General features: G+C 35.3%; 1 protein-coding gene across 2 annotated transcripts; it reads left to right on the forward strand.

Moving 5' to 3' along the window:
• Positions 1 to 559: 559 nt before the first annotated feature.
• LOC108469729 (piezo-type mechanosensitive ion channel homolog) lies at positions 560 to 15,646 on the forward strand. Of its 2 annotated transcripts, XM_017770738.2 has the most exons (21): positions 560 to 1,038; positions 1,997 to 2,077; positions 2,444 to 2,603; positions 2,693 to 2,850; positions 3,779 to 3,935; positions 4,052 to 4,238; positions 4,905 to 5,020; positions 5,564 to 5,648; positions 5,756 to 5,971; positions 6,066 to 6,240; positions 6,617 to 6,745; positions 6,933 to 7,106; positions 7,225 to 7,458; positions 8,058 to 9,611; positions 9,969 to 12,457; positions 12,602 to 12,997; positions 13,132 to 13,290; positions 13,848 to 14,357; positions 14,466 to 14,619; positions 14,719 to 14,863; positions 15,016 to 15,646. In XM_017770738.2, exons 1-21 carry the CDS (start codon positions 990 to 992, stop codon positions 15,149 to 15,151), a joined length of 7,464 nt encoding a protein of 2,487 aa, XP_017626227.1. In that variant the 5' UTR covers positions 560 to 989; the 3' UTR covers positions 15,152 to 15,646. The 2 variants fall into 2 exon arrangements, with proteins under 2 accessions (XP_017626227.1, XP_017626229.1); XM_017770740.2 differs by lacking the exons at positions 560 to 1,038; positions 1,997 to 2,077; positions 2,444 to 2,603 and having other exon boundaries at positions 2,723 to 2,854.
• Positions 15,647 to 15,776: the final 130 nt, after the last annotated feature.

Here is a 15,776-nt window from a genome sequence, read left to right on the forward strand (position 1 = left end):
AATTTTAATTAAACCCTCAATTTTTCTTTTGAAAAATATTATTAAACTCTTAAATATTTGAAAATTTTTCTTTCCATTTTTATTTTGATAACCTTTTATCAAAAACAACACTTTAATTTTTATTTCTTAAAAAATATTAAAATAAATATTTTCATATTTCATTGCTTGATTTTTTAATCCTTCATTTATACATATACAATATTTATCATTTTTATTTATCCTCTAAATTTTATATTCATTTAGCTTTATTGAGATTATTTAAATCAAATTAGATAAATTAATTGATCGAATCGAGAATCAATTAGGATACCAATTCAAAAAAGTAATTAGATCAATAGATTTAGAAATTGATATAAATCAATTAATTCAAACACAAACCAAATTTTTAATATTTTATAAATTTTAATAATTTATTTAATTTAATTAAATAAACTGGTGATATAATTGATTCAATCACCCATGGAATTTTAAAATTTTGACTCTAATTATATGTACCAAAATAAATAAATAAATCAATGAATATGCTAGAAAGATATTTCCCTCCGCAGCATTGCGCGGGTAAAAAAAAATATCTTGAGTTATATAATATTCTAGAATATCAGGTAAAGCCATATTTTCCTTATATAAAAAATCATTTTTATGTTCATAATATAAAATCAACCTTGCTGTTATTTTAATTCCTTAATACATATTTCAGGACATCAGATTTTGACGAGTTTGGTTTTGTACTTAGTAAAACCCATAGCTAATTTCGTTTTTATTTTTATTAATTTATTCCCTCTTTTGCTGAAAAACACGTGACCCGAACTTCCATTCTTGGGGTTTTCAAGTCAAAAATTTCCTCTTTTCGTTTGCTTAGGAGGAAATTTTTGATTTGATGTGAAATGGGTTTTTGTTGATTTTAATGGAAAACGAAAACCCATTAACGTATTCTGTGTTTTTGCTGTGAATCGATCTGGTTTTTTTGGTGGAATTCAAGTGCTAATCTCATGGGGAGTTTTCTAACTGGGTTTGCTTTGCCTTTGCTGCTTCTTACAGGTATGCTTTGTTTCTTAATACTCTTTACTTTTAATTTCATCCCTTATAAATTTATATAAAGACTCCGGGTTTCTTTCTTTTTTGCTTCATTCCCCCCCCTTTTTTTTTAATTAGAAATTCATTTAGTGGTGTTGGTTGTCTGTTGGAATCTACTTTACATATGCATTGTTTGAGCTATGTCTTAAAGTGCTCGCGTTTATCTGTATAATTCGAGCTATGCTATGTCCCATAGAGAAATAACCAAATCCGAATTCCATAAGGGAGTGTCTTAGGAAGTTGAGGAGAGTCTAAATGACCCTTTTTTTTCCTTTTTTTTCATCCAAGCTGCTGTTTAAGAGTAGGGATTTTGTTTACTGCTCATGAGTTCATGATGGGAACACTAGTCTTTGCATTTATATGCAACCTTCTGTTCTTTTCATATATTGTTTGGAAAATTCACTTTGAGGGGTCATTCTTGAACTAGACCAGTATCAATTGTAAGTTTCAAGTTTTTGAGACTGTAAAAATCTAATTCCTGGGTACCTGAACCTAGTTTAAAATTAGCTTGTGACACAGGACATCATCCAGTCTTTGTTATTTTGGAACCTGAAAGGTGAGAAGGGTAGAAGGGATTTTGCAGTTAAAAGTCACTTGAAAAGCGAAAACTTCATTGGTATTCTTTTTGGTGAGGGACAGGTTGGTTTGTTAATGAGCTTTGAGGCACGGTTTTAGCAGAGTGCCATAGAGTGTTAATTTTAAATTTTATAAGTTGAGAGACCTGTAAATTGATAACTTACAGAATGCTCTACATAGAAGACTCCCAGCAAGAAAAATTCTCTACTGACGTTGAGATCATTTATTCTTTTATGAGTTACTGTTTGAAACTGCATTTTTTTTGTTGTGTGTATGCATATACAAATACATATATGCTCTGCCATCAATTAATTAATAGTTTTTACCTGTTCTGTCTTTCTTGAAGCTTCATTGCTCAATTGGAGTTTGATCTCTCTTGTTGATTTGATCGCTTTCCTTCTCATTCAGTATACTGCACCTAAAATAGGTAAGTGATGAAGATTTTCTGGTAAATTTTTGCTTTATCTTTGCAGTTCTGTAGTTCTAATTTTCCATAATTCAGCAGGGTCTCAGTTGTTCATTGTTTTTTCTTACTACTTTTATCTTGTTGGTGCTTTAGATTTTGCTGTACGTATCTAATGAACTTTGCTAAGTGCTTATTGTAGAATTCAGCAGTCTTTAATGTTACATAACCCCAAGTCTATAAGAAAATTAGAAGAGGGGTTTATGATATTTCTTGACTTCTTGCATTTTTTATAAGTTTAACTTCTTTTTCTGATTATTGTTATTTTAATGGTTTTATTTGAAGTTGTTTTCATTTCTTATAAAGTAACATGGGATTACTTTCTTATAGGATTTCGTTTCAGGAGGAAATATTTGTTACTGTGGCCTGTTATCATCTTTTCCCTACTTGTTTTTCTTTCACAAGTTGCATATCTTGTTATATGGGCTGTTGGAGGCTATAAACAGAGTGTAGGAGATGCTTGGTGGCTCAAGCTAATTGGTTTTATGATGTAAGGATATATTTTGTTTTCTTTAATTCTTCTGTTCCTTCAGTCTCTGCATATTTTGACAGTTTGTCCCTGTGGCTATGCTTTTGCAGAATCCAGTCTTGGAGATCTCCCACTGTGATCTATTTCTTGGTTACACAACTTCTAGTGCTAGTAGTTGCATTGCTTGATATACATGGGAACAGATTCGGTCTTGTTCCGTGGCGGTATACTTGTTGGGGTCATTTCTTGACAGTTGTTGAACAATTAGGTTTGTAAGTATTTCCTTATTTTTCTAATTTTTTTTTATGTAGTGATATTGTTGCACTATGTACTCTCCCCACCCAAAACAGGATCCATTTAGCAATCCTATATGCATGTTTTAGGATTAACTTATTGCATGCAGAGGATATGAACTAGAGATGATTTTATTCACTTTGTTAAATGAATTAAATCAAGTTCAACACTCTTCCCCCAATTGTCCCTCTTCTAAAGCAGCAGTGAAGCCTTATTATTCTCTTCTCATTTTGTGTCAATGATAGCACATGTTTTACTAGTGGAATATTTCTGTTGTGATCTTTGGGGCCTTGTGGATTGGAGGTGAAATTATTGATCTCTGTAGCCTACTTAAAGCTTAAAAGTTAGCTACTAGAACTTCTAAAGCATTATTTTGCCTCATATTCAATTTAGAGTTCTTGTCAATCTAGTCAAGGGTTTTCATGTGGTAACAGAACAGACAGTTGAGTTTTCTTTGCAAACAAATGCTTTGTATTTCGTGCAGTATAGCTCTACTGTGAGTTGTATCCTTGCCAACTTAGTAATATCCAATGTATGCACAGACTGCATTAATAACATATAATGTGTATGCCTGGTAGTTTGCTATTTCGCTGGTTAGCCGACTGAAATGATCGCGTTGCTTATCTGCATTGCAGTCAGCTTTATTACTTTTATATATAAATTTCAATTCCCATTAAGTCTATGCTGTTGACAATAAGTTGGTACTTTTGTTGGCCTCGGACACTATAGAAAAAGAAAGAAAAGTTAAAACTATCTTAAACATTTCTCTCTTAATCTTTATTCTGCTTCAGCTTCTGAACTTAAAATTTTAATTGAGTTTTTTTAATTTACTTGTTACCTCAGGTAGTCATGTTTAAATTGAAACTGATATAAAATTATTTCCATTGTTTATTTCATGAAAGGTTCCCATCTTAAAGTTGCTTCCTGTTTGCTTCTACCTGCTATTCAGCTGGTTGTGGGAATTAGCCATCCCTCGTGGATTTCTCTGCCATTTTTCATTGGAAGCTGCATTGGGCTAGTGGATTGGTCTTTGACTAGCAATTTTCTAGGACTATTCAGGTGATTTCTTCTTGACTCTTTGTACATTGTTCTATTTCATTTTCTTTGTCAATGAATTTGATTTTATCATTGGTTAATGTTTTTAGTAGCTTATGTTCTGTTTCTTTTTTGTCAAGGTTGTGGAAGGCTCTCCAGTTTTATGCAGGCTTCAGCATTTTCATGCTTTATGTGTATCAACTCCCTATAGAGTTCTCAAGTATGTTACAGTGGATAGCTGATTTTGTTGGTCTATTCAAAATATGTTCAACATCTGAGTGGACTGAAATTTGCTCTTCTGTTTCTCTTGTACTTTTTTACATCATGGTATGTACTAGTTTTATTACTATACGTCTGATTCTGTTTAAAGATTTTAGCTGAACCTTTAAATGAAATGCAAGACACTCTTCCCTCTTCCTAGAATCTTATATTATGAAATTGACTTCATTTGAGTCTTTCCTGTGTCTGACATTTGTCCATCTAATAAGTCTTTTCCCCATATTACTAATTTAAGATGGTTTGAAGTGTTTTCTTTCTATAAGAAATTTTTCCCGGACAGATATGAACTATTTAGTTGCAAACTAAACTTTGGAGATTGATGACATTTTTTCCATTCTGGATGCAATTTTTTTTCAATTTGCTCAGTGAAATTGCAGTTGAAAATTTGAGAGCTTCCTAGTTGGAAACCGCATATTTATATAATATATGTTCTTAATAGTTTTGAACAAGTTAAATTAATTATAAAGAAATAATATAATTGAGAACAAGATTAGAGCAGCTCTATGTATATGCTTAGTACATGTATTTATGGTCGTCTTAAGTTTTGTTTAGTAATACCTGAAGTTTTGGATTACTTGTAAGACATAATATGACAATATTTTGAAAATATCTTATTTATTTATGTGTTGTGTTCTTTTTGTTTTAAAATATTTCTGTACTGCTTTCGTCTTGGTGTCTATTTCTTCTATTTAAATATTCTGTCTTGTACTGCAGCTATCCTATGTCAAATGTGATTTGGAGGAAATGGATTTTATCATGTCCACGCGGGAAAGTAGCTTGACAGAGCAACTACTTCCATCAAAGCATTCATTCTTCATTCGTGAATCAAGGTAACATACCTATTTATATTATTTCTGATTCTTCCCTTGTTATATGCTTTTAAATCTTAAAAAGAGGCAAAATATTATACACACCATAAATTGCAAACTCTAGGATACTTGATTTATCCATGGATTTAATTCATTTCTTGCACCTATAAGTTGGAAATAGTTTATCCAAATAACTATTTGTACTGCTATATCCTGGAAATTTCTCTTATTCTTAACCTATGTGTATTTATCTACACTTTACTATTTTGATCATGCTTTTCTATGTTTAATAGAGCTATCCTGAAAGAAAGCAGTAGTGAGAGGATACCGAACATGATCAAATTACTGATTCAATTTGCTCCTTTGCAGAATTATTTTAATTACGAGCACTCATTTTAATTAACTTTTTCTTTTCACCATCATGTTTGTTTTGGATCTGGCACACTGTATAAGATGTTCACGTATCATTTATGCTTCTGCTTTTATTTTCTAGAAAACAAAAGGGTCCATTCTTTAACTGATAGGTTATTTTGAGTTCTGTAATGAGTTATTCTAATTCTCCAGATCTGGTGTAAGGCATACCAATGTTTTACTACGAGGGACAGCTTTCCGGACTTTTACCATCAACTTTTTCACTTACGGTTTTCCAGTATGATTGCTACCTTTTACTAAATGTTGCTATAATCTTATGGGTCTTTTCTCTAATCTTATCAATATTAAGATCTATATGTAAATTGTCTGTGGAAATTTTGACAGGTATCCTTGTTTGCTCTTTCCTTTTGGAGTTTCCACTTTGCAAGTATATGTGCTTTTGGGCTACTTGCATATGTTGGCTACATTGTGTATGCTTTTCCTTCCCTGTTCCGTTTGCACCGGTTAAATGGGCTTCTCCTTGTCTTCATTCTTTTGTGGGCTGTAAGCACCTATATATTCAATGTGGCATTTGCTTTCTTGAATAGGAATTTTGGGAAGGTACTCCTCTCTTTTGCAAATTCATCATTTCATAAATTTAAATGGTTCAGATTTCTTTTTTCTTATGTTTTCATCAACATATGGGCTCATGCAGGATATGGAAATTTGGGAAATGGTTGGGTTTTGGCATTATCCCATACCTGGATTTTTTTTGCTTGCACAATTTTGTCTTGGAATTTTGGTTGCTTTGGGGAATCTTGTAAATAATTCTGTTTTCCTCTATTTATCTGATGAGGACTCTATAGCATCGAACAACTCTGCTGTGGAAGGTATGAATTATATATTCTGAGTGCTACAGACTTCTTTCTTGGACTGTCATCAGGTCGGCTTTGGAATATATCTTTAGAAATCCTGAGAAGGGATATATTTCTAGGATTGTGCATTTAGCGAGTTAGATTTCTATCTTACAACAGTGAGCTTGAAGAGTTAGTTTTTTATTTTAAGATATCTTTAAGATTTAATTTTGATTTTCTGTCTTCTGACAGCACATAAAACTGATTATTTTCTCGTATATCTACTACTCTGGCATTGCTTTAGACTGCTTCTCTTATCTATTTTAAGATCATTTACGGATATTGAGTACAAAAGGGTGGTAATTTTGCTTTTTAATCTATATAATTGCTTCTTCGTGTCCTTTGTTTGCAGTGGATGGAGAGACCAAGGTGTTCATTGTGGCTACAATTGCATGGGGACTGCGCAAATGTTCTCGAGCTATCATGCTTGCACTGATATTTATCATAGCAATGAAACCCGGATTAATCCATGCTGTCTATTGTATGTTCTAGTAAACCTTGTCGGCTTTAGTTCTTAGTTAAGTATAATTATAAATTTTCCTTTAGCATAAGGATTTTTGTCCAATGTTCTTGTACAATTCACATAAGCAAGTGCAAATTTGTATTATTACTGCAAGTTTATCCATAGCAGTTTCTAATTGGCTTTATGTGTTTCTCCTCTGCTTCAGTGGTTTTCTTTTTGATCTATCTTTTGAGCCACAACATCAGCAGAAAGATTCGCCAGTCTCTGATTCTTCTTTGTGAAGCTCACTTTGCATTGTTGTACCTTCTTCAGATCGATTTGATCTCTAATGCTTTGGAGCAAAAAGGCTCCATTGTTTTGGAAATCATGTCGCAGTTGGGTATGTATTTGCTTTGGGTTATCTAATTTCATTTATATGTCATGATTATGGCTATTAATGAACTACCCTTGCCCTGGAAAGAGAAAGAAACTAAACAATCTTCTCTGAATTGATGTAGGTCTCCATAAACATAACAGTTCATTGAACTTTCTGGAAATAGCTTTGCTTGCGTGCTTCTGTGCAGTCCATAACCATGGGTTTGAGATGCTATTTTCATTCTCAGCAATTGTGCAGCACACCCCTAGCCCTCCTGTTGGATTTAGCATCTTGAGAGCTGGTCTGAACAAGTCTGTCCTCTTGTCAGTCTATGCATCTCCAAGCGCCTCCTACTACCATGATAATCCTTCTTATGGTATAATCTCTATGCATGTCAAAATTTCTGTCCAAATTTGGCTGTTAAAATTGAAAAAGAAATACCTATAAAAAAAGTTTGGTTTTCCACTATTAATTGCAAATGCTAAAATTATTTTGATAGGTAGTCCTATATTTTAGCTTATTTTATATGAATGTCGAAATGTTATGTTCATCAGGTATGGGAAACTTGGTAGTAAAATTGACTGTTTTTATGTCTTTACTTGCATTCTAAGTAGAGAACCGTTTAATAAATTTCATGCCTTACATTTTATTCAAATATTATAGCAAACTAAACCTAGAACAAGTTGGTATCATCCTGCTATGATGTGCAGGCTTTATGGATCTAGACATGATTGTAAATACTTTTTGATTATTTTATAGCTGGTTCTTAGCCTGACCTTAGGCCACAATGAGATGTCTGCTTTCTGATGAATTTGGACTTCTAGGAATGTTCAAGATAGCTGTCTCTAGGCCATTTTGTTTATTATAATATTTTGTTTCTGTTACTCATTTGTCTATCAATATTTCCATTACTGCTTCTACCGCTAAACTTCTATTGACAGCATTTTTTTACTTGTTTGTTTTAATGTTATTCAGAGAGAAGGATAGCATCATTCCTTAGCGAAATTGGGCAGAAGTTTTTATCAATATATCGATCATGTGGAACCTACATTGCTTTGCTGACTATTCTTCTCACAGTATACATGGTGACACCCAACTATATATCATTTGGATACATCTTCCTTCTCCTTGTTTGGATTATTGGAAGACAACTTGTTGAGAGAACTAAAAGGCGCCTATGGTTTCCATTAAAAATATATGCAATTATGGTGTTCATTATTATCTATAGCTTAAGCAGTTTTACCAGCTTTAAGATTTGGCTCTCTGGGTTTATAAATCTCTATTTTTATTTGGGTTATGATCCTGAAGCTTCATTGTTGGATAATATTTGGCAATCTCTAGCTGTTCTAATTGTGATGCAACTTTATAGCTATGAAAGGAGGCAGAGCAAGTACAACAGAACTTACCATCCCAATCCTTTAGGTTCTGGGATACTTGGCTTTGCCAAGCGGTTTCTGATTTGGCACAGCCAGAAGGTCCTGTTTGTCTCATTATTCTATGCATCTTTATCTCCAATTTGTGCTTTTGGATTCTTGTATCTACTTGGCCTTGTCATATGTTCAACATTACCTAAAGCTTCTCAAATCCCATCCAAATCATTCTTAGTTTATACGGGATTTCTGGTTACATCAGAGTATCTTTTTCAGATGTGGGGTAAACAAGCTGAAATGTTTCCAGGGCAAAAGCATTCTGATTTGTCGCTCTTTTTGGGTATTCGTGCATATGAGCCAGGATTTTGGGGTATAGAATCAGGCTTGAGAGGAAAGGTTCTGGTAATTGCTGCATGCATCCTTCAGTACAATGTCTTCCGTTGGTTGGATAATATGCCAAGTGGTATTTCCAAGAAACGCAAATGGGAAGAGCCCTGTCCTTTATTTTTACCAGCAGAGGATAACTACACCAATGGCTACATGTCTAATGGGGAAGATAAGCCATCTTCTAGTGTTGGGACAGAACCTATAAGACAACACAGAGCAGCAAGCAATTCATGGTCATCTTTGAGCAGTGCTTTTTCTCAAGCACCTCATCATGGGTCCTCCAAAGCAGCTGGAGGTTCTGAGGTTATTGGTGTGAGAAAATTTTCATTTGGATATTTCTGGGGAAGCACCAAGGAGAGTCATAAGTGGAACAAGAAGCGAATCCTTGCATTAAGGAAAGAGAGATTTGAAACACAGAAGGCTCTCTTAAAAATATATTTGAAATTCTGGATAGAGAACATGTTTAGCCTTTATGGCCTGGAGATTAACATGATTGCTTTGCTTCTCGCAAGTTTTGCTTTGTTGAATGCCATCTCTATGCTATATATTGCAGTGCTTGCTGTTTGTATTCTTTTGAATCGGCAGATTATTCGTAAATTTTGGCCAGTTCTTGTCTTCTTGTTTGCTTCTGTTCTCATCCTCGAGTATTTTGCCATTTGGAAGAGTATGCTCCCTCTGAATCAAAATAAGCCAAGTCAGTCTGAAATCTGTTGCCATGACTGCTGGAAAAGCTCGGCTTCATATTTTCAGTATTGCAGGAGCTGTTGGCTGGGTATTAATCTCTGGATCTGCTTATTGCTTAAATAGGGCAGATAAGCACTGCACAAATTATTATACTTTGCTTTTGACTGGCAGAAGAAAATTGACTTAATGATTCTTATTTTAGCATTATCATCTATGTTACTTTGCCATGTTTTATCCTTTTTCTTTCTACAAGAAGTCTGGTATCTTTGACACGGGCATTTGAACAATTTTAGACTGTTTTCTAACTTAGCTTAAATTAGCTTATGCTTGGAAGAGTTTGTCTATTCCTGTCAGTGGTTCATAGTTATCTATCAATTCATTATTTAATTTTGGCCTATGATGGAGGTTCAAACTAATCTGCTGTTAATTTCTCCTTTTCCTGCAGGACTGATCATTGATGATCCCCGAATGCTTATTAGCTATTTCTTGGTCTTTCTTCTGGCATGTTTTAAGCTTCGTGCAGATCACTTGTCTGATTTCTCAGGTTCATCAACATATCGGCAAATGTTGTCTCAACGTGAAAATTCATTTGTTTGGCGAGATCTCTCTTTTGAAACCAAAAGCATGTGGACCTTTCTTGACTATGTAAGGCTTTATTGTTATTGCCATCTATTGGACTTGGTCCTTGTATTGATTTTGATTACTGGAACTCTTGAGTATGATATTCTGCACCTGGGTTATCTTGCTTTTGCTCTTGTTTTTTTCCGGATGAGGCTTGAAATTCTCAAGAAAAAGAATAAAATATTCAAGTTCTTGCGTATCTACAACTTTGTGGTGATCGTTCTTTCTCTTGCCTATCAATCACCTTTCGTGGGGGAGTTTAGTTCTGGAAAGTGCAATACTGTGAGCTACATATATGAAGTCATTGGATTTTACAAGTATGACTATGGGTTTCGAATTACTGCCAGATCCGCACTTGTTGAGATTGTGATATTTATGTTGGTATCACTTCAGTCATATATGTTTTCCTCCCACGAGTCTGATTATGTGTCACGATACCTTGAAGCGGAGCAAATTGGTGCCATTGTACGTGAGCAAGAGAAAAAAGCTGCTTGGAAAACTGCACAGTTGCAACAGATTCGTGAAGCTGAGGAGAAGAAACATCAACGCAACTTGCAAGTGGAGAAGATGAAATCTGAGATGCTTAACTTGCAAATAAAGCTCCATAGCATGAATTCTGTTGCAACTTTTGGTGATGTCTCTCCTGACGATGAAGGCCTGCGGAGGAGGAGGACTTCTCTTACTTCAAGTAGGGATGTTGGGCCTCTTGACAAAGAGGAAAGCTCTCTTTGGAAGCAAGAACAAGTTGATAAACAAGATTCAGTGTTCCCCCCTGAAACACACACATATGCTGCTTATATGAAAGCAGAAAATCCTGAAGTTGTGGAATCTCCAAAGAATTCAATGGAATATGCACCTTGTGAGATCACTGAAATTGAATCTGATGCTGATAGTGCTTTTTTAGATTCAGAGAGAAGTAGGAAAAACCAAGCAAAGGAGCATCCTTTGATTTCTGCAGTACACCTCCTCGGTGATGGCGTTTCCCAGGTACAGTCTATTGGAAATCAGGCAGTTAATAACCTTGTAAATTTCTTAAACATTGCACCAGAAGATTCCGATATGAATGAGCACTCATCTGGTGAGGATGAGGCCTTTGATGAGATGGAGGTCCAAAAGATGCAGAATATCCATTTGAACCGTTCATCTTCTCTGCAATCTGATAAAAGTTCTGATGCTACGAGTTTGCAGCTGGGGCGGATCTTTCGGCATATATGGTCCCAGATGTGGTCTAATAACGATGTTGTGTGCTACTGTTTGTTTATCCTTGTCTTTCTATGGAACTTCAGTTTGCTATCTATGGTGTATCTTGCAGCTCTTTTCTTGTATGCTCTATGTGTGAATACAGGTCCGACTTATATCTTCTGGGTTGTCATGCTGATTTACACGGAAGTTTATATGTTGCTTCAGTATCTGTATCAAATTGTAATCCAGCATTGTGGATTGAGTATCATGTCAGACCTGCTCCGTGAAATAGGATTTCCTGCTCGTGAAATCAAATCGTCATTTGTTGTGAGTTCGTTGCCTCTATTTCTTGTGTACTTATTTACCCTCTTACAAAGCTCTATAAGTGCAAAAGATGGTGAATGGATGCCCTCTACTGACTATAACTCCCATAGGAGGAGTTCTCTTTGTAGAAAAGAGGTTCTTGTGAACTATAGCTGGAGTGAAAGGGTATCAGAGTTGTTCCAATTTGTAATAAATACGGCGAAACTGGTAATTAGAAGCTTCTTCTGGTACTGGAAATCATTGATACAGGGAGCGGAAACTCCTCCTTACTTTATTCAAGTTTCGGTGGATGTTCATTTGTGGCCAGAGGATGGGATTCAGCCAGAAAAGGTTGAGTCTGGAATGAACCAACTGCTTAGGCTAGTTCATGATGAGAGATGTACTCAAACAATCCCCAGTAATTGTCCATTTGCTAGTAGGGTCCAGGTTCAAAGCATTGAAAGAAGTCGAGAAAGCCCAAATGTGGCTCTGATTGTTTTTGAGGTGGTGTATGCATCTCCCTTGACAGGATGTACCTCAGCAGATTGGTACAAGTCACTAACTCCAGCAGCTGATGTGGCGAAAGAAATTCTTGAGGCACAACGTGCTGGGCTTGTTGAAGCAACGGGATTCCCATACCAAATACTCTCTGTAATTGGTGGTGGAAAAAGGGAATTTGATCTGTATGCTTACATATTTGTTGCTGATCTGACTGTGTTTTTCCTAGTTGCAATGTTCTACCAGTCTGTCATAAAGAACAAGAGTGAATTTCTTGATGTTTATCAGCTAGAAGATCAATTTCCTATAGAATATGTAACTATCTTGATTGTAAGTTTATTTCTTATTTCTCTTCTTAACTTTGCTCGACTATTTCTAATGGCTTAGTTGTCATTTCTTCGCATTCTTAGTTGGGCTACTATAGGCTTGATATGCTGTGATCTAATCCTAACTGGGTCATATTCTTTTTTGCAGATCATTTTTTTCTTGATTGTTGTTGATCGAATACTTTATCTCTGTTCATTTGCAACAGCCAAAGTTGTTTTCTACCTTTTCAATTTTGTTCTCTTCACATATTCGATTACACAGTATGCTTGGCGAATGGAACCTTCCGACCAGCATGCTGCACGGCTAGTACTGCGTGCTATATTTCTTGCTAAAGCAGTTTCTCTAGCACTTCAGGCTGTACAAATCCGACATGGAATTCCTCATAAAAGCACCTTGTTTCGACAGTTTTTGACCAGTGAGGTCTCACGAATTAATTACTTAGGCTATAGACTTTATCGGGCTCTACCATTTCTTTATGAATTACGATGTGTACTTGACTGGTCATGCACAACAACATCTTTGACCATGTATGACTGGCTCAAAGTAAGTCCAGAGTTTCTTTTATTATTATTATTATTTATAAAGAATAGTTGTTTTGATTTTCAGTAAGCAGGGATTCTTTGATTGAATTGTTTCTTGTTGATTTTTAGAACTAACATGTCACTTTTTTTCCTTAGCTGGAAGACATAAATGCAAGCCTGTACCTCGTCAAATGCGATGCTTTGTTGAATAGAGCTCAGCACAAACAAGGAGAAAAGCAAACAAAAATGACCAAGTGCTGCAATGGGATATGTCTGTTCTTTATCTTAATTTGTGTTATCTGGGCTCCTATGCTGGTAAGAGACTTCATAACCGTTAACCAGATCTACTATTTGCACGATATGTTTTTCGATGTCTAGTACTTATTACCTAAAAACCATTTGAGAAACTTTTCTCAGAAGGGATTCCATTTGATTATTGGCATTTTGTTATTCTTTCTCATTCCTGGTATGCTAGGACCTGTTTCCTTCGTAATTTTCCATGTGGATAGTGAGTCATGTGCATGCAAATACTAGGTGTCCAGGACCACTGAATATGTAAAACAAACACTTGAGTTGGCAACTTTCTGCTTGAAGCATTATAAAACAACTCCATGTTCTTGGATGTATGTGCCACTAATATCTTGTGTGCATGTATTTTTGTCGGGAAATGGGGTTTTGTAATTTGTAGATTGCTATTGTGAAAATGAGGAAAATGTATATCGTTACTTGTGGGCCTGCAGGCATCGTTAATGTTTTTACCATAAGTCATGTACACCTATGGATATCTAGGTATATTGTTACTTGTGATCAGGTGGAAGAAGCATTCTATAACTCGATCCATCAATAACTTTGTTTTGCTTTGGTTCTGCCAGATGTACAGCAGTGGCAATCCGACAAATATTGCAAACCCCATCAAAGATGCAACTTTTCAAATAGACATCAGTACCATTGGTGGAAGGTTGACCTTGTATCATACTACCCTCTGTGAAAAGATCCCATGGGATAAGCTCAATTCCGATGCTAATCTAGATCCCCTAAATTATTTGGACACCTACAATAAGAATGATGTACAATTGATATGCTGCCAAGCAGATGCGAGTACTTTGTGGCTCGTTCCCAACGTCGTTCAGAGAAGATTTATTCAGTCCCTTGACTGGGATATGGACATGGGTATCACATCTACTTGGCTGCTTTCAAGGGATCGGCCAAAAGGCAAGGAAGTTGTGAAATATGAAAAACCTCTAGATCCTAAGGATCTTCCCGATCGATCTGATGTTCAAAAGGTTTTCAATGGCTCTGCAAATGGCTTTAGGGTAAACAATCTTTATTCAAGATACTTCCGTGTTACCGGTTCTGGTGAAGTCAGAACTTTTGAGCAAGAGGTATATAGCACTTTTCATTCGGGTTTTGTTTTCATGATACATTGTTAACTTCTGTTTTCTATTATTGCCATTGATAATATATCATTGACTTGAAACCAAATTCTACAGGTAAATTCAGTCAGTTCAGTGAGTGCAGATCTTGTTATCAATCGAGCAACTTTCGAGTGGTGGTCCTTCCATATTATCAATTCATCTGATATGGTTCACTGTGGAGGTTTCACAGGACCAATGGCCATTGTAGTATCCGAAGAAACTCCACCACGTCAGTTCTCGAAAACTATTTTTTGTTGTATATTTATTTCGATAGTAACTTTTTATGATTTTTTTTGTCGTCGTGATTAATATTGCAATACTGCAACAGAGGGTATTCTTGGAGACACACTAAGCAAATTCAGCATTTGGGGTCTCTACATAACTTTTGTACTAGCTGTTGGCCGGTTTATCAGGCTTCAATGCTCCGACCTAAGAATGAGAATACCGTATGAAAACCTGCCTTCCTGTGACAGGTAATATATATACACGTACATATATATATGCATTCTTATAAGAAAATTTTATGGTAGAATTCCTTATGCCGAAGGCTAAAGGACGAAAGCATGGAGAACATTTACATTCATTTCTTATTTCACCTACACCCGTTTATCCGGTTTTGATGTAGGTTGATAGCCATTTGTGAGGATATATATGCTGCGAGAGCAGAGGGTGAGCTTGGAGTCGAAGAGGTCCTTTACTGGACCCTAGTGAAGATTTACAGATCACCGCACATGCTACTTGAGTACACTAAACCTGACTAGTCACCATCACTGATGCACTTTCGGTTGCAAGAGTTTTCACAGGTATTCACGAAACAAGCTGAGTAAAACATACGGACATATGGAATCAATCGAATATTGGTTTGTGCTTCTTCTTCGGTGGCCAAGAAGCTTTATGGTGGTCATAGTCTCTTCGATTACCATGTTGGAGAAAATGCTAAATGCTACACTGCTCTAAACATGAACAAAACAGCCATGAAATGGAACTTCAATTCAGGTTCTTGCTATATTTGAACTTTGTCCTTCACGGTTGGTCTAAAAGAAAAGCACCATTGCTTAATATTAAAGAGTAGAAATGGTTTCTTGGGAGGGATTGTGTACATAATTTGTACTATATCAGTTTAAAAACAACAAAAGAAAAATATATGTTGAAAGGGAGTATATTCTTTTGTAACATCTGCCTATTTTTAATACAAGGATGATCTATTCATACATATAGATGATATATATATATATATATATTTCCACTTGATAGAATGGGGATACCTTGGCAAATAGCATTTTCCTTTTTCCTTTAAACTATATTTTTGAATATATATAATAATCCTTTGAACTATGTCTATATGTATATGAATTGACCTTACTAAGAAGTGACTAAGAGGCACAT

This window comes from Gossypium arboreum, chromosome 8 (assembly GCF_025698485.1).
Source record: "Gossypium arboreum isolate Shixiya-1 chromosome 8, ASM2569848v2, whole genome shotgun sequence".
NCBI lineage: Eukaryota > Viridiplantae > Streptophyta > Magnoliopsida > Malvales > Malvaceae > Gossypium > Gossypium arboreum.